Source organism: Myxine glutinosa, chromosome 9 (assembly GCF_964187855.1).
Source record: "Myxine glutinosa chromosome 9, kmMyxGlut1.1, whole genome shotgun sequence".
NCBI lineage: Eukaryota > Metazoa > Chordata > Myxini > Myxiniformes > Myxinidae > Myxine > Myxine glutinosa.
The window spans coordinates 8,192,144-8,210,371 of NC_136269.1; the positions used below are offsets into that span (position 1 = coordinate 8,192,144).

Below are 18,228 nucleotides of genomic sequence, written 5' to 3' on the forward strand. Positions count from 1 at the left end.
GAACGCAACAACCCTTGTATACCCGACTGTGAAGCCAATCATCAAATGCACCTGTCCGTACATTTTGCCACGCCACCTGTGATATAATCCTGTTGTTGACTTCTTGTTGCGACAGACAATCAGTGACATGGTTCTTTTAACAAATAAATCACCAAAGTGTAAAAGAAACTCACCAGATTGATATAATGAGTTAAGCAAGTAAACCCAAGTCAAGAAAAAAAAAAAATTCCATATTAAATGCCAAGTCTGAGTATGTCACTATGCGATTTCATACCATCAGTGGTGAACCGCCATTAAGGTATACCATCCAGCTATGCTGTACCTTAATGGGAGCGATAAGTACCATCTGCCACATGGCACATTATCTCTGGTATCCACTCATATGGAATCCCCTGGATGCAGCCGGGAGCAAACCAATCCAAATATATGTTCAGTTCTCCAGCTTTCAATGAGCGCAAGTAATGACGTCACTGCCATGTACATACGCTCTGCCTGTCAAGCTCTCAAGAGAACCCTCTGAAAGAGCATAATTTTGATCTTAGTTCAGATACTGTCATAAGTGTATGTAAAACTCACAGTTACCAAAAATTCGCCCTTTTTGGGGCTCATCAGGGCAACGCAATTGTATCAGGGCAATTTTTGGTAACTGTGAGTTTTACATACACTTATGACAGTATCTGAACTAAGATAAAAATTCTGCTCTGTCAGAGGGTTCTCTTGAGAGCTTGACAGGCAGAGTGTATGTACATGGCAGTGACGTCATTACTTGCGCTCATTAAAAGCTGGAGAACTGAACATATATTTGGATATATATATATATTGTTGTGGATTTGGGGGTCGGCGCTCCGCTTACCAAGGGGGGGGGGGGGGGTTAATCCCCTTGTCTTTTAAGCTGGCCATCCCCCGTTCCTGGAAATTACAACGCTCCTCCGTGGGCAAGATTGGCCAGGGTGATTGGTCAAGAAGGTGTCCCAAATACCTGCTTACCAATCTCTCCGCAAAGCAGGGAGATAATTTCCGCTCGAACCACGGACAGGTGGAAATTGCTGAGCGGTTTAGCAATCCGCGATTCGAGCCGTTAGCAAAAGACTACCCCGATTCTGAGCGATTGGCCAAATCGTGCCACCGGTACTCAATGGGGAAAAGACAAAGACGATCGGATGAGAGGAAACCAAAAGGTAAGGAAAGACCAAATATGGTTTATTACTACACTGTACAATAAAAGAGGAAACGAAAGAGGGCATGTACAATAAGAAGAAGAAGCAGACACAGGGAAACCTTACACAGTCTTAAATATCACGCCCAGGACAATACAGACAGACTTACACGAAAGGGGAATAGCAGGAAGGAGGAGAAGGTCCAGGCAGATGGCAGGAGAGGAAGGTCCGGGCAGATGGTTCAGGCGTTGAGGTCCGGCTCCAGGTTCATGCTCCACTCCGGTCCACGCATTGGTTCCGCGGCGAAACCCGGCAGGCAGTGCGGTTAGTATTGTCGCGGTGGCCGACCGACTCTCTCATCGTCTCTCCCTCTCTCTCTGCTCTTGTCTATGCTCCATCTCATCTCTCCAAGTAGACCCACGCGAACGCTTTTATCACGCGCTCGCGTATCAAGCCGTATGCCTTTGAGGTCCGCCTACCGGTGAACACGCCTCGGCCCTGATTGGTCGCGAGGGTTCACCGGCTCCTCCCTTCGTGACACGTTGATGGGGCCACGCCTCGCTCCGCCAACTCCTCCCCCTTTTTCTCCGCTCTGACCGCATGGTTAATGGCGTTTGGAGCGAGCGCTGCGGCAGCGAAGGCTCAATGCAGCGAACGCTGCTGGCAAAGGCGCGCAATACAATTTGGAGGGAGGCAAGCCGCAAAATGAATGGGATTTGAAAAGGGGCCTAGGTTATTTGATGAATGCAACGCAGAGTCAAACTATTGGAAACACAGCCTTGACTAAAACACATACTCATGAAATAACTGAAGAAGGTTCCAATGGTGTCCTACGTGTTGCAATATGGACTAACGATGGGCGCAACCTTTTTAAGTGAAGATAATTATTTACAAGAATTATTATTTACAAGTGAAGGTTCTAAAAACCGTAACAATATATATATACATACATACAGTGCATTCAGAAAGTATTCAGACCCCTTCACTTTTTTCACATTTTGTTATGTTGCAGCCTTATGCTGATATCGTTAAAATTCATTTTTTCCCTCATCAATCTACACTCAATACCTGCAATACCTCAATACCTCAAACACTGCTACACTCAATCTGAGAAAGCCAAAATAGGCTTTTAGAAAGTTTTGCAAATTTATTAAAAAGAAAAAACTGAAATATCACATTTACATAAGTATTCATACCCTTTGCTATGACACTTGAAATTTAGCTCAAGTGCCTCCCATTTCCCTTGATCATCTTTGAGATGTTTCTACACCTTGATTGGAGTCCACCTGTGGTAAATGCAATTGATTGGACATGATTTGGAAAGGCACACACCTGTCTATATAAGGTCTCACAGCTGACAATGCATATCAGAGCAAAAACCAAGCCATGACGACGAAGGAACTACCTGCAGAGCTCAGAGACAGGATTGTGTCGAGGCATAGATCTGGCGAAGCCGACAAAAAAATTTCTGCTACATTGAAGCAGAAAGCACAGTGGCCTCCATAATTCTTAAATGGAAGAAGTTTGGAACAACCAGGACTCTTCCTAGAGCTGGCCGCCCGGCCAAACTGAGAAATCGGGGGAGAAGGGCCTTGGTAAGAGAGGTGAACAAAACCCCGATGGTCACTCTGGCTGAGCTCCAGAGATCCTATGTGGAGATGGGAGAAGCTTCCAGAAGGACAACCATCACTGCAACACTCCACCGATCTGGGCTTTATGGCAGAGTGGCGAGACTGAAGCCAAACAGTTCAATCTTGTTTCATCAGACTACAGAATCTTGTTTCTCACAGTCTGAGAGTAATTTAGGTGCTTTTTTGCAAACTCCAAGCGGGCTTTCATGTGTCATTCACTAAAGAGAGGCTTCCGTCTGGCCACTCTGCCATGTATCACTCTTGTACCAAACATCTCAACATTTCTGCCAGCAACACAGGGTTAACGGTGCGAGACGTTGTCAAGAGCAAAATTCCTGTTTACCTCCTCACAAATGTGCTCGGGGTGGAGGGTGTGGGCCTAATCAGTCGACCAATCACAAAGCTGTTTTTGCAAGACCTCGTGACAATTCGACAATTCTACCATCAGCCAATGGCAAGATTGTCTTTTAGCTGCTTTGCATCCATTAAGGAAGTTCATTGAAATTGCGTTGTGTGAAACCTCTGTTTGTGATGTTTTAATGATCCGATAAAGACCATCATGTCCCGCTTTGTCTCTGTCCTCCTTCCCCTACCTGTCGGAGCAACAAGCCTGAAGCAACCAATAAGCCCGAAACAGCCGACAAGGCCAAAGCACGTGTCCGTGAATGTTCCTTCTCCGGGGTGGACTGATGTATAAAATTTAGAATTTAATTATCTTCCTGATATTGGCTGCAGCACAATCCTTCTGGGAAGTAGGGGACTGTAGCTCTGCTAAGCTCATGCTTAATAGGCAGAGCCTATGTAACTGTTTAGCCAGAAGAGCCTTTTTAAAATTTCAATTGTGACTGGGTACCCCCAGAACTACCTATTTAATAAAACATCAGTAAACTCTTTATTGAAATCACAAAAGTGATCCAAAACAAACATTGCCACAATTCTGTGGCTCTCACAATCAACTCTCGTTCTCGGTTGGCTCTGCCATTTTCGGTTGGCAATTTCGGTTTTTGGTCAAGAATCAGAATGTCCTTCCATCCAGTCAAATATCATGCCTTCATACTATCTCTCTGGCAGCATCATACCAGGCACTCACCTACAGTGCCTTCAGAAAGTATTCACACCCCTTGACTTTCTTTCCATTTTGTTGTTACAGCCTGAATTTCAAATGGATTAAATATAAATTTTTTGTCACTGATCTACACTTAATACCCCGTAAAGTCAAAGTGGTGTTCTTTTTTTTTTCTTTTTTTTTTTTTGAAATTTTACAAAATAAGTAAAAACGAAAAACAGGATTGTCTAATTTTCACAAGTATTCAACTCTCCGAGTCAATACTTGAAGTGCCTCTCACAGTGATTACAGCTTCAAGTCTTCTTGGGTATGTCTATCAGCTTTGCACATCTGGATTTGGGGAGTTTCTCCCATTCTTCCTCGCAAATTTGCTAAAGTTCTGCCAAGTTGTATGGGGAGTGTCGTGAATAACAATATTCAAGACTTTCCACAAATTCTCAATGGGATTCAATTCTGGACTTTGGCTGGGCCACTCAAGGACTTTCAAGTTCTTATTATGAAGCCACTCCAGTGTTGCTTTGCCTGTATGCTTGGAGTGATTATCCTTTTAGAACATAGTCACGTGAAAAAGTAAGTGCACCCCATGTAAAGTTTTGACTTTTTCAACATATTTCAACATACAGCTATTTGATCTTCATTTCAACAATATTGAAAGACAAAGGTGATATAATATAACAAATATCATGAAACATTTACATTTTGTAGTCCATTGTATAATTTAAATAAACATAAATGCTAATTTCGCATGTGGAAAAAGTAAGTACACCCCTACATTTATCACTACTTCAAATACCTAAAATTAGAATCAGGTGCAGCAGCTCAGGTGCAAATGATTAGAACATTGTTAGAGAGGATCTTGGAGGAACCTGTCTTATTTAAACCTCAGACATTTAGTTTGGTTTGCTCTTTGTTGTTGAAGTGTGCGGCGTCACCATGCCTAGATCAAAAGAGCTCTCTGAGGCCTTCAGAAAGAAGGTTATAGATGCCTACGAGTCTGGGAAGGGATTTAAAAAGATGTCCAAACAATTTGAAATCAATCATTCCACTGTCCGGAAGATCATCTACAAATGGAGAAGATTCCAAACAACTGCCAACTTGTTCAGGCCAGGCCACCCCAGCAAGTTCAGCCCGAGAGCAGACCGCAAGAGGCTGAAATAAGTCTCTGAGAACCCCAGAATGTCATCACGGGACCTACAGGTAGCTCTTGCCACTGTTGATGTCAAAGTGCATGAGTCCACCATTAGAAAGAGGCTGCACAAATTTGATCTACATGGGAGGTGTGCCAGGAGGAAACCTTTGCTGTCCAGAAAGAACATCAGGGCAAGACTAAAGTTTGCCAATGAACATCTCGGCAAAGTCCAGCACTTCTGGAACAATGTGCTCTGGATAGATGAGTCAAAGGTAGAGCTATTTGGCCACAGTGCCAGAAGACATGTTTGGCAAAAACCAAAGACAGCATTTGACCACAAGAACCTGATACCAACTGTAAAGCATGATGGTGGAAATATTATGGTTTGGGGGCAGCTTTGCTGCATCAGGGCCGAGGCAGCTCACCATCATACACTACTCACAATAAGTTAGGGATATTGTGGGATTGAGTTTTTTTTTTTTAAAGGGGTTAGGGTTGGGGTATTGAAATCAAGAATGCTGTGTTTTTTCACACTCATTAATAACCATAGAATTAGGACCAACAACTTTTTTCAACATAATTAATACACAAAATCAACCACACCGAAGGACCTGCCAATATCCCTAACTTATTGTGAGTAGTGTATAATCCACTATGAATTCTTCATTGTACCAGAGGGTGCTTGAGGATAATGTGAGGCCATCTGTCGGAAAGTTGAAGCTCAACCGAAGGTGGACCTTGCAACATGACAATGACCCTAAACATACCAGTAAATCCACCAAGGAATGGCTGAAAAGAAAGAAATGGAGGGTTCTGGAATGGCCAAGTCAAAGTCCGGATCTAAATCCCATCGAGATGTTGTGGGGGGATTTGAAACGAGCTGTGCATTCAAGAAACCCCTCAAACATCGAAAAGCTGAAAGAATTCTGCATGGAGGAGTGGGAAAAATTTCTCCCAGTCGATGTCAGAGACTGGTAGACAGTTATAAGAAATGCCTACTTGAGGTTGTTTCTGCCAAAGGGGCAATACCACCTATTAGAGCCAAGGGTGTACTTACTTTTTCCACATGCGAAATTTGCATTCATGTTTATTTAAATTATACAATGGACTACAAAATGTAAATGTTTCATGATATTTGTTATATTATATCACCTTTATCTATCAATATTGTTGAAATGAAGATCAAATAGCTGTATGTTGAAATATGTTGAAAAAGTCAAAACTTTACATGGGGTGTACTTACTTTTTCACGTGACTGTAAATCTTCAGTCCAAGGCATTTTGCACTCTGAAGCAGATTCTCCTCAAGGATTTGCCTGTAATTGGCTCCATTCATTGGCTCCTCTATCCTTACAAGTCTCCCAGTCCCTGCCGCTGAAAGGCATCCCCATAGTATGATGCTGCCACCACCATGCTTCACGGTAGGGATGGTGTTAGATAGGTGATGAGGTGTGCTCGGTTTCCAGCAGATGTAACGCTTTGCATTCAGGTCAAAGAGTTCAGTTTTCATCTCATCAGACCACAATATTTTGCCTCATGCTCTCAGTCTTCCACATGCCTTTTTGCAAACTACAGGTGTGCCCTCATGTGCGTTTTTCACAGGAGTGGCTTCTGTCTGGCACTCTCCCATAAAGCCTAGATTTGTGAAGTGCTGCAGAGACTATTGTCCTTCTGCCAGGTTTTCCAATCTCAGCCAAGGAACTCTGTAGTTCTGTCAGAGCAGTCATTGGGTTCTTGGTCACTGTTACGTGGTCCCCTCGGTGAATACCTGGTCTCGGTGACCCCCGGACCGTGAGAGGAACTCCGCCAGCAAGCTGTATTATATATGCGCTTTCGCCACGCAATCCATATGAATTTCACCCAGGAGACAACTAATGTTCAAGGATATATTTCCAATGGTAATGATACCATACAATTTCAATGACACAACCACGGAGATTTTCCCCGAGCAATCAACAATACACAACCATCAACAATTCCCAATTCACAAACACTTCCCTATGAGTAAGATGGCCATCTTATATATGTGTGTCCCGGTGAGTACTCACAACCCCCTTTCGGTCTCTGCTCCTCACAATGTCTCTGGGCCCCTCCTGACCAAGATACTGGTCGGCGTCTCCGCACTCGGGCGGTTGAACGAACCCCGGGTGGACGTTTCTCCACCGGGCAGGTATCGTACCAGGCACCGTGGCTGCAGCCCCTCGTGGCCACGCGAAGCGGGTACGGTAGAGCAAGCCAAACCCCACGCCGCTTGCAAGGCGCGTTAGGCCCCAACGTGCGACCCGCACGCGTCTGTTTAGACGGTGCCGCGAACGATGCCAGACGCGGAGTCGATGCACGGCCCCACGTCAACTTGACGTCTCCACCGGGCAGGTACACGTCCCGGTGATTCCTCTCGCCAGACAGGCTTCGGAACGCCGCTTTTCCACGCAGCGCAAGGTCGATCCCACCTTTTGTCGGAGCGGGGCGAGGAAGAATAATACTCGTCCTTTTCTCCTCGTGTCTTTTTCCTTCCGTCTCGGTCACTTCCGTTTCCGGCCACTTGTTCAGAAGGGCTCCTGACCCTCCAATCACAACAACCCTTAATATACTACACACGGATAAGCAAAGACCTGAATGGTAATCCATATACCTTCACATAAATATGTAACACTCCCCCCCCTTCAAGAAAGAAAGTTTGAACCCAGCGAAAACTTTCTTTGCCGGCCAATTTGGAGAAACAAACCAGATAACTCAACCCCCCCCACATTATCAGTTCCCCCCGGGCACAGTTATCACTTAAAAATAAAGCAACCAAAATTTCACCACAACCCCTCCAGATTACTCACTCTGGACTAAGCACCAGCAACGACATTGTCCCTGCCAAATCAAACTCCATCTCATGACCCTCTGACTTTGACCGTCCGTTTCTTGTGAATGAAGGTTAAGGGGTTGATCAAAGATCCAAAGTTACGCCACTCGATAGCACTTTTTCCGGGAGGCCAAGCCGAGTATTCACTACATGGATGCCTTTAGGAACGTGGAGTTCACGGTTAGTCCGTGCAGGAAAGTTCTCTACATGGGCGCCTTGAGGAACGTGGAGTTCACGGTTAGTCCGTGCATGAAAGTTCACTACCTGGACGCCTTTAGGAACGGCGTTCACGGTTAATCCGTGTAGGAATCTTGGCTCGGCGGCTCCGCCGCATTCAGTGCTTCAACTTCTCAGAACTTCCCTAATACTTAGGGTGGGACCACTTGTCCCTGTAGTCCCATGAATAGCGGTCTCCTTCTCGGCCACTACTTTGCCAATCCTTCCTTCGGGAGCGGCCGTAACTCAGGGAACCTCCATAATAATATTGATTGCGGCCCCCACCAAAACTACCGCCCAGTTGTCCTCTCCTGTAGACCTCTCGACGCCTACGAAATGCCTTCCCTACTGTTATGGTCCGACCCTCCAAATCCTTGCCATTCCAATTCTTCTCTGCCTCTCTGGCGTCTTTTGTGCTGGCAAACGTGACAAAGCCGAACCCTCTTGACTGTTGCGTTTCCCAGTCTCTTACCAACCGCACTTCCACCAGCGGCCCATATCTGTTGAAGACAGAGGTCAGAACTTCTTCCTCTGTTTTGAAGTTCAGTCCCCCTACAAATAACTTGGCACTTTTGTCGCCATCCCGAGCTGGTGTGGCGTTAATTTCCCTGCTGGGCTCTTTACCAACCCTCAGGTTACCATAAACTTGACCCCCGGCCAAATCATTCCCGATAACCACAGATACACCCTCTACAGGAAGCGTGGCTTGTAAACCGACGGTGACCGGTCCTGACACCAAATCGGACTCCAAATGGATGACATGAAGGGGCGCACTAACACCGCCCCCGATCCCCTGTAAACGAACACTATCCCCCGTTGCCGTCTCCTCGGACCATGGCAAAATGCCTTCAAGCATTAAAGATTGATGTGCCCCTGTGTCCCTCAATATCCTAACCGGTTTCCGGTTAGTCGAGGCTCCATCCCGTGACACAAACCCCTCTGAAATAAATGGTTGGTAACCCTTTTGATGGCGATTTCTCACAATGGCCATTGCGTTTGGAGTCGTAATAGTCGGACTCCGCTCTGGGTCTTCGCTTTTCATGCGGTAACAACTGGACATCAAGTGTCCAGGTTTCTTGCAACAAGCGCAAGTAGGCCCGGAGGAAAAACTCGTGGTCTGCCTCGGGCCCCCCGAACTATAAGTTTGTCTTGGGCCCGCATCCCTCCGATTTCGAACAGGTGGGGTATCATAGTTGTCCCCATAATCATCTCGAGGCCGCCGCCATGTATGGTCGTTCTCCGCACCTGCTGTTCCCCACCTCCCCTGCGGAGATCTAGGCGAGGAGTTAGGTTCGTGGACCCCTATTCGGTGGGTTAAGGCATAATCATCTGCCATGGTGGCTGCGTCCCACAACTTTGGTACTTTCTTTTCCTGCAGGTACACTTTGATGTCCTCGTGGACACCCTGCTGGAATTCCTCCACCAGGATCAAGTCCCGCAATGTCTCGAAGTCTTTCCCGACTCCTTTTGACTCACACCACCGATCAAACATGTTTTCTTTCACTCTGGCAAACTCCACATGGGTCTCACTCTCCCTCTTCCTGGCATTCCTGAATTTTTGCCTGTAAGCTTCCAGAACCCACTCATAGGCCTTGAGGATGTGCTTCTTCAGTACCTCATAATCTGCACATTGGTCCATTGGTAGCGCCGAATAAATTTCCTGAGCTTTCCCCACCAGCACACTTTGCACGAGTATGGTCCAGGCCTCCTCCGGCCAGTTTAATTGTCGAGCCACTTTCTCAAAGTGTGGGAAAAATTTCGCGACTTCTTTTTCACTGAACGGTGGAACCAGCCTCACATGTCTGCCCACATCCCAGGTTTTCTGGTTAGGTGTCGACCCCGTCAGCAAGGGTGGTGCCTCTCCCCGTTCTCTCATTAACTCCAGCTCCTTGAATTTGATTTCTTGCTGAAGCTCCATGTCACGTTCCTTTAATTCCCTTTCCGCTTTTCTCTCCTCTGCTTCGAGGTCCCTTGCAGCTCTCCTCTCCTCCGCTTTTCTCCCTTCTAACCTTTCCTGGAGTTCTCGTTCCACTCTCCTTTCCTCTGCTTGCTTCTCTTCTCTCCTCTCTTCTGCTTTCCTTTCCTCTTCTGCTCTTTCCTTTTCTGCTTTCCTTTCTTCTTCTGCTCTTTCCTTTTCTGCTTTCCTTTCTTCTTCTGCTCTTTCCTTTTCTGCTTTCCTTTCTTCTTCTTTGATCCGTTCCTGGCTCCGTAATTGCAACTCCAGTTTCCGGAGCTCAACGTCTTCTGGTTCTTCGGGTAGCCACTCCCAGGCTAACTCGTCCCATGTTCCTAATCCCACCATAGATTGTATCACCGTGGCCTGCAACTCTGCCTTCCTCAAATTAGTTCGGACCTCCAAGTTAAAATGTTTGGCCAATTTCAAGAGGTCCGACTTTAGCAACGCTCGGAACTGTGCCTCACTCGGGGTTACCCCAAAGTTCTGTGCCACAAACGCCATGGTGCCTATCGTTAACACCTGTTAACCTTCACCCAAGACTTTACCCCAATTTCTCAAATTTTTTTTTACCAATTAATAATTAATTAATAAATTTTAATTAATAAAAAAAATTATTATTTTATTATTTTATACAATTTTAAATCCCGGACGAGCCCCCAATTCTGTTACGTGGTCCCCTCGGTGAATACCTGGTCTCGGTGACCCCCGGACCGTGAGAGGAACTCCGCCAGCAAGCTGTATTATATATGCGCTTTCGCCACGCAATCCATATGAATTTCACCCAGGAGACAACTAATGTTCAAGGATATATTTCCAATGGTAATGATACCATACAATTTCAATGACACAACCACGGAGATTTTCCCCGAGCAATCAACAATACACAACCATCAACAATTCCCAATTCACAAACACTTCCCTATGAGTAAGATGGCCATCTTATATATGTGTGTCCCGGTGAGTACTCACAACCCCCTTTCGGTCTCTGCTCCTCACAATGTCTCTGGGCCCCTCCTGACCAAGATACTGGTCGGCGTCTCCGCACTCGGGCGGTTGAACGAACCCCGGGTGGACGTTTCTCCACCGGGCAGGTATCGTACCAGGCACCGTGGCTGCAGCCCCTCGTGGCCACGCGAAGCGGGTACGGTAGAGCAAGCCAAACCCCACGCCGCTTGCAAGGCGCGTTAGGCCCCAACGTGCGACCCGCACGCGTCTGTTTAGACGGTGCCGCGAACGATGCCAGACGCGGAGTCGATGCACGGCCCCACGTCAACTTGACGTCTCCACCGGGCAGGTACACGTCCCGGTGATTCCTCTCGCCAGACAGGCTTCGGAACGCCGCTTTTCCACGCAGCGCAAGGTCGATCCCACCTTTTGTCGGAGCGGGGCGAGGAAGAATAATACTCGTCCTTTTCTCCTCGTGTCTTTTTCCTTCCGTCTCGGTCACTTCCGTTTCCGGCCACTTGTTCAGAAGGGCTCCTGACCCTCCAATCACAACAACCCTTAATATACTACACACGGATAAGCAAAGACCTGAATGGTAATCCATATACCTTCACATAAATATGTAACAGTCACCTCCCTGACCAAGGTCCTTCTTGCCCGGTTGCTCAGTTTGGTCGGACGGCCAGCTCTCGGAAGAGTCTGGGTATTTCCTTATTCTTTCCATTTCCTAATGATGGAGCCCCCTGCGCTCTTGGGAACTTTCAACACTCTAGAAATTGTTTTATACCCTTCCCCAGATCTCAGCCCTCCTCATAATTCGACCTTGGAGTTCTATGGACAATTCCTTGGTGGAGTTTCTGCTCTGACATGCACTATCAATTGTGGGACCTTAAGTGGAAAGGTGTGTTGATTTAGAAATCATGTCCAATCAATTGAATTGGCCACAGTTGGACTCCAATCAAGTTGTAGAAACATCTTAAGGATGATCAAAGGAAATTAGATGCACCTGATCTCAATTTGGAGTGTCATAGCCAAGGCGTTGAATACTTATTGAAGCAATACATTTCAGCTTTCATTTTAAATTAATTTGTAACAATTTCTGGAAAAAATAATTCCACCTTGACATTATGGGGTATCATGTGTTGGTTGATCAGTGACAAAACAAATCTCAATTTAATCCATTTCATATTCAGGCTGTAACAACAAAATGTGAAAAAAAAGTCAAGGGGTGTGAATACTTTCTGAAGGCACTGTAAATTGGATGCTTTATATTCATGTATGATTATGAGTTTTCTTTTAGTTATTAAAAAATAAAAATAAAAACAATTCCAATAAATGCATTCTTTTTCATTGGAATGCTTTTGATGTAAAGGTTTTTGCACCCAAAAACTATTAAAACCACGTCGCAGAAGTGGTTTATAGCAATCCAGTATGTGTGAGTTTGCCGATTGATTACGAGCTACGTTTGTTTTTCTCCAGCTGCGGAATTATAGCTGTATCTGAAATTGAGGCTTAACACATAGTTTTATCCAAGCAATACTCCCCAAAAATGAGCTATGAACTTAACCACATAAAGATCTTTTCCAGTTTGTTTCAACTTCAACTAAATGTGAAATTATATAATGATGATAATAATAATAATAATAATAATCATACTAATAATAATAATAATAACAAGAATATACAAGAAATAGTTTGTGACAGGCAGGAAATTTACTTTTTCATTACCTAGGTCCCAGTTCATTGATTAAATAGCAAATAAATTAAACCACACAAAATGTAATGACCTTCAACCAATGGGCAAAATATAACATCGTGATGCCAAATATATTTTATACGTTTGTCAATTACAAGAAACATAAATAATGTTGGCAAAACCCTCAGAACCAAGCGATAAAAAGAACAGACTTTTTGACCTGAAATTAATTCCAGAAGAAAAAAAAAACCCGGTTCGTTTCATAGCGGTTCAGCTTGGCTCAATAAAACTTCACTCTATCAATTATAATGGAAATGGACTCTGAACTGCTGAGATATGCCAGTTAATTAAATCCACTGCCTATTCATTTCTCAAGACATACCACGTTATGCTACATACCGGATACCTTTGGAGTCCTATACTTGATTAGGCAAACAATATCCTGTAATGAGCTAATTAAAATCCTGAAGGTGTTTGCAGAATGGAAAACGCCATCGTATATCACAAAGACATGTGGAGTGGTCGAGAGTGAGTGTATACTTGAGATATAGGGCCTTGCACGCGCCTCGCCGCGCACTCACATGCCGTGTGCCCACGAGGTAATGGGTTCTACATGCCAAGCGATCCATGCGCCGCTCCTCAGACTCCCGGAACCGTTGGTCCTGCTCACGTGCCTGGCTATCGACAATTTCTTTCAGCTGGATCCTTTGGAGGAGTAGGAAGAGTTCTATATTTCTTAAATTATTTAAAAAAGACAATAACGCCACCTTTTCAAAACATCATACAGTCAACCACATTTTGAAAGATAATGGGCCATTGTGTATTAATTAGTACCTTGGACTAATTCCAAATCGGATTCTTCCTTGGCCTTCAGATTATCTGGCCAAAGTAAAAAAACAAAAACAAAAAACAAACAAAAAAAAAACACCTTTTATTGGCCAAAGTATAGTATATCTTAATAAGGTCAGGTACAGTATCTGAATTTAGAAGCCTGGTGTTGGTTTAGCGGTTAGGGTGCAGCTTGGGATCCTACGATCCTGGGTTCGAATCCTGGTCGATCACTCAATTAACGCCAGGGGGGTTGACTCAGCCTGTCATCCTTCCAAGATGGCTTAGCGGATTAGGGTGCTGGCTTGGGATCCTCGGATCCTGGGTTTGAATCCTGGTCGATCGCTCAATTAACGCCAGGGGGGTTGACTCAGCCTGTCGTCCTTCCAAGATGGCTTAGCGGATTAGGGTGCTGGCTTGGGATCCTCGGATCTGGGTTTGAATCCTGGTCGATCGCTCAATTAACACCAGGGGGGTTGACTCAGCCTGTCATCCTTCCAAGATGGCTTAGCGGTTAGGGTGCCAGCTTTGGATTCGAGGATCCTGGGTTCGAATCCTGGTCGATCGCTCAATTAACGCCAGGGGGGTTGACTCAGCCTGTCATCCTTCCAAGATGGCTTAGCGGTTAGGGTGCCAGCTTTGGATTCGAGGATCCTGGGTTCGAATCCTGGTCGATCGCTCAATTAACGCCAGGGGGGTTGACTCAGCCTGTCATCCTTCCAAGATGGCTTAGCGGTTAGGGTGCCAGCTTTGGATTCGAGGATCCTGGGTTCGAATCCTGGTCGATCGCTCAATTAACGCCAGGGGGGTTGACTCAGCCTGTCATCCTTCCAAGATGGCTTAGCGGTTAGGGTGCCAGCTTTGGATTCGAGGATCCTGGGTTCGAATCCTGGTCGATTGCTCAATTAACACCAGGGGGGTTGACTCAGCCTGTCATCCTTCCAAGATGGCTTAGCGGTTAGGGTGCCAGCTTTGGATTCGAGGATCCTGGGTTCGAATCCTGGTCGATCGCTCAATTAACGCCAGGGGGGTTGACTCAACCTGTCGTCCTTCCAAGATGGCTTAGCGGTTAGGGTGCCGGCTTGCGATCCCAGGATCCTGGGTTTGAATCCTGGTCGATCACTCAATTAATGCCAGGGGGGTTGACTATGCCTGTCATCCTTCCGAGGTCGGCAAATTGAGTACCAGTTCACTGGCAATTCCCTGTGTGTCGCAATAGGCGACTAACAGGGTTGGCGGCAGGAAGGGCATCCGGCCATACAACATTGCTTCAAAAAAGGCCAACCCCTGCTCTGCGGGGGAAAATGGCCTCTAAAGGTGGTCTCACAGTATCTGAATTTACTAGGGTCAGAAGACAAACTCGCAAGGGCCCCTGATAACACCAAACCTCACATTATTGCACGTTGCTGCAATTTCTTTCCTGGTGAACCGATAACCATTCGTCTACTAATGTCTTTGTAATCCATTTAAAAGTACACTGATATATTCTTTGTCCTGCAAGTGATATACTGTAAGTACAAGCTCCACCATGAGCCAAAGATTACTGTTATAAACCCCCCTTTGGGAGAAGGAACATTATTTGATTGTACAAACAGCACATTTCTATGTTGCCAATTGAATTTTTTTTTTTCCACCAAATTTGGATAAGAATATAATGTGTATTCCAAAACATCTATCGGTCAAATTTAAACAAATTCAACACGTGCAAGTCATAAGGGATATTCAAATGTTACAGAACAGGATGCAAAATTCAAGTAACCTTCAAATCCCTAGGACAACTTCGGGGTTTTTGTCAAAGCTTAATACAACTCAACAACTCAATATAATATTAACAGAATAAATTAATATGGGTGCCAAACAAGTTCGAACATTGCTTTGGCTAAATGTAATATTTCATCACCAAATCAATATCTTTAATCGCCAAGCAAGCACGCATGGTAAAAAAGAACGATGCTTCACTCCTAAAATAAATTATCTCTGTGTATTATGGAGATGTACAGAATTTCACAGAAATGGGGCGTACATTTATTACGTATGCAGATATGGCAGAAACTTTTAACATGATCCCCAGCTCACCAGCCCCCAATCCCTCAAACACATGGTCAGACCTCCCTCAACCTACCCATTACCTCTCCCCCTACGTGCATATATAATAAGTAGATGGCCACAAGGAGGATATAATTTGCTTTTCGCAATTTTATTAATTAACATCACAAACAAAATCAAAAGTGTTACCCACCTGGTTATTTGATTTGTGACCACCAGAGTTTCAAGATAACTTTTACGTGCATAATAGTTATGTACGTAGTTGCGAATGTAGTAGCCTCTCCAAATCTTCTGGATCTGTCACAAAATATGGGAATGTTAGTGGTTTGATAAAATATTAAATTAATTAAATCAAATGAGTTCATTTTTCTAAAGGGCTCATAGGATGGCCTAGACTCCCTCGAGGTACGCACACTCGCCTAAAGAGCCGTCTAGCCTGGGTATGAATCCCTACCCAGCTATAAACTACCATTCCGGTCTTTCACAGCCAGTGATTCATCATTGAGTGTGCCATCCCTTGGACGGATGTTAAACGGGTGTCACGCCTGCCAGCATTCGTTTGTGGGCGTTAAAAACCCCACAGTGTCCTTCACAAAGAGGAGGCGAGCTATCGCCACCGCCATGGATGGCCAAATTCCTGCCCTAACCCCCAGAGGGCACAGCCATGCCCTCACACAATGATGATACGCAGCAGCCTTGTGCTGCATTCGAACGAAGAAGAAGACTCCTCTAAAATGGTATCTTCAAAGTTTGTGTATTTTTTTTTTTACAGTAACTAAGTCTCATAGTGGACCTACCTCACCCACATGGACATACAGAAGAATACACAAGACAACACAGGATTGACATCAGACGAGACAAACATCCACTATGGGCACCGCCACGGGCCCACGACTCCCAGCAAGGGAACCGCCGTTTTCACCGCACTCAGCAGGGTATTTCTGAAGGAGAAATGTTCTCGTCCGCATGGATGCCAACCAAGAGAGATTGGCTGTGCTCTTATCCTTTTAAAAGCTGAGCGTCAAGCAAGGAAACAGCAGATACCATTTTAAAAGTCTTTGGTACGACTCGCCTGGGGTTGGAACCGCCAATCTCGTAGACTCGGAGTGGATGCACTATTAGTATTACAACACCGAGTCTGGTATGTTCGCTCAAGTTGCCTCGCATTTACAAAGTTAGCTCAAGTTATGAGATTAACCCCCTCCCAAAACTCCTACAGTTTGCAAGGTTAACTACTCATTTGTAACATTACTAGCAGAAGTACCCGGCATTGCTGGGCGGGGGAGGGGAAGGAGGGGGAGAAGAGTGGGAGGGGGAGGGGGAGAAGAGTGGGAGGGGGAGGGGGAGAAGAGTGGGAGGGGGAGAAGAGTGGGAGGGGGAGGGGGAGAAGAGTGGGAGGGGGAGGGGGAGAAGAGTGGGAGGGGGAGGGGGAGAAGAGTGGGAGGGGGAGGGGGAGAAGAGTGGGAGGGGGAGGGGGAGAAGAGTGGGAGGGGGAGAAGAGTGGGAGGGGGAGGGGGAGGGGGAGAAGAGTGGGAGGGGGAGGGGGAGAAGAGTGGGAGGGGAGGGGGAGAAGAGTGGGAGGGGGAGGGGGAGAAGAGTGGGAGGGGGAGAAGAGTGGGAGGGGGAGAAGAGTGGGAGGGGGAGAAGAGTGGGAGGGGGAGGGGGAGAAGAGTGGGAGGGGGAGGGGGAGAAGAGTGGGAGGGGGAGAAGACTGGGAGGGGGAGGGGGAGAAGACTGGGAGGGGGAGGGGGAGAAGAGTGGGAGGGGGAGGGGGAGAAGAGTGGGAGGGGGAGGGGGAGAAGAGTGGGAGGGGGAGGGGGAGAAGAGTGGGAGGAGGAGGGGGAGAAGAGTGGGAGGGGGAGGGGGAGAAGAGTGGGAGGGGAGGGGGAGAAGAGGTGGGAGGGGGGAGGGGGAGAAGAGTGGGAGGGGGAGAAGAGTGGGAGGAGGAGGGGGAGAGGGGAGAAGAGGGGGAGAGGGGAGAAGAGGGGGAGAGGGGGAGAGGGGGGGAGGGGGAGAGGGGAGAAGAGGGGGGGAGGGGGAGAGGGGGGGAGGGGGAGAGGGGAGAAGAGTGGGGGAGGGGGAGAGGGGAGAAGAGGGGGGGAGGGGGAGAGGGGAGAAGAGGGGGAGAGGGGAGAAGAGGGGGGAGGGGAGAGGGGGAGAGGGGAGAAGAGGGGGGGGAGGAGGAGGAGAGGGGAGAGAAGGGGGGGAGAAGAGGGGGGGAGGGGGGGAGAAGAGGGGGGAGGGGGGAGAAGAGGGGGGGAGGGGGGAGAAGAGGGGGGGAGGGGGGGAGAAGAGGGGGGGGGGAGAAGAGGGGGGAGGGGGGGAGAAGAGGGGGGAGGGGGGAGAAGAGGGGGGATGGGGGGAGAAGAGGGGGGGAGGGGGGGGGAGAAGAGGGGGGAGGGGGAGAGGGGAGAGGAGGGGGAGAGGGGAGAAGAGGGGGAGAGAAGAGGGGAGGGGGGGAGAAGAGGGGAGGGGGGGAGAAGAGGTGGGGAGGGGAGAAGAGGTGGGGAGGGGGGAGAGGGGGGGAGAAGAGGGGGGAGGGGAGAGGGGAGAAGAAGGGGGAGGGGGAGAGGGGGAGAAGAGGGGGGGAGGGGGAGAGGGGAGAAGAGGGGGAGAGGGGAGAAGAGGGGGGAGGGAGAGGGGGAGAGGGGAGAAGAGGGGGGGAGGAGGAGGAGAGGGGAGAAGAGGGGGGGAGAAGAGGGGGGGA

At 47.3% G+C, this 18,228-nt stretch overlaps 1 protein-coding gene across 1 annotated transcript in view; it reads right to left on the bottom strand.

Moving 5' to 3' along the window:
* SPATA17 (spermatogenesis associated 17) overlaps positions 1 to 18,228 on the bottom strand; it is a 47,457-nt gene that overhangs the window by 19,048 nt on the left and 10,181 nt on the right. The window contains exons 4-5 of the mRNA XM_078785046.1: positions 15,715 to 15,818; positions 13,229 to 13,352 (exon numbers count right to left, since the gene is read on the bottom strand). Of these exons, the coding sequence (XP_078641172.1) occupies positions 13,229 to 13,352; positions 15,715 to 15,818 (228 nt within the window). The remainder of the gene's footprint in view (positions 1 to 13,228; positions 13,353 to 15,714; positions 15,819 to 18,228) is intronic.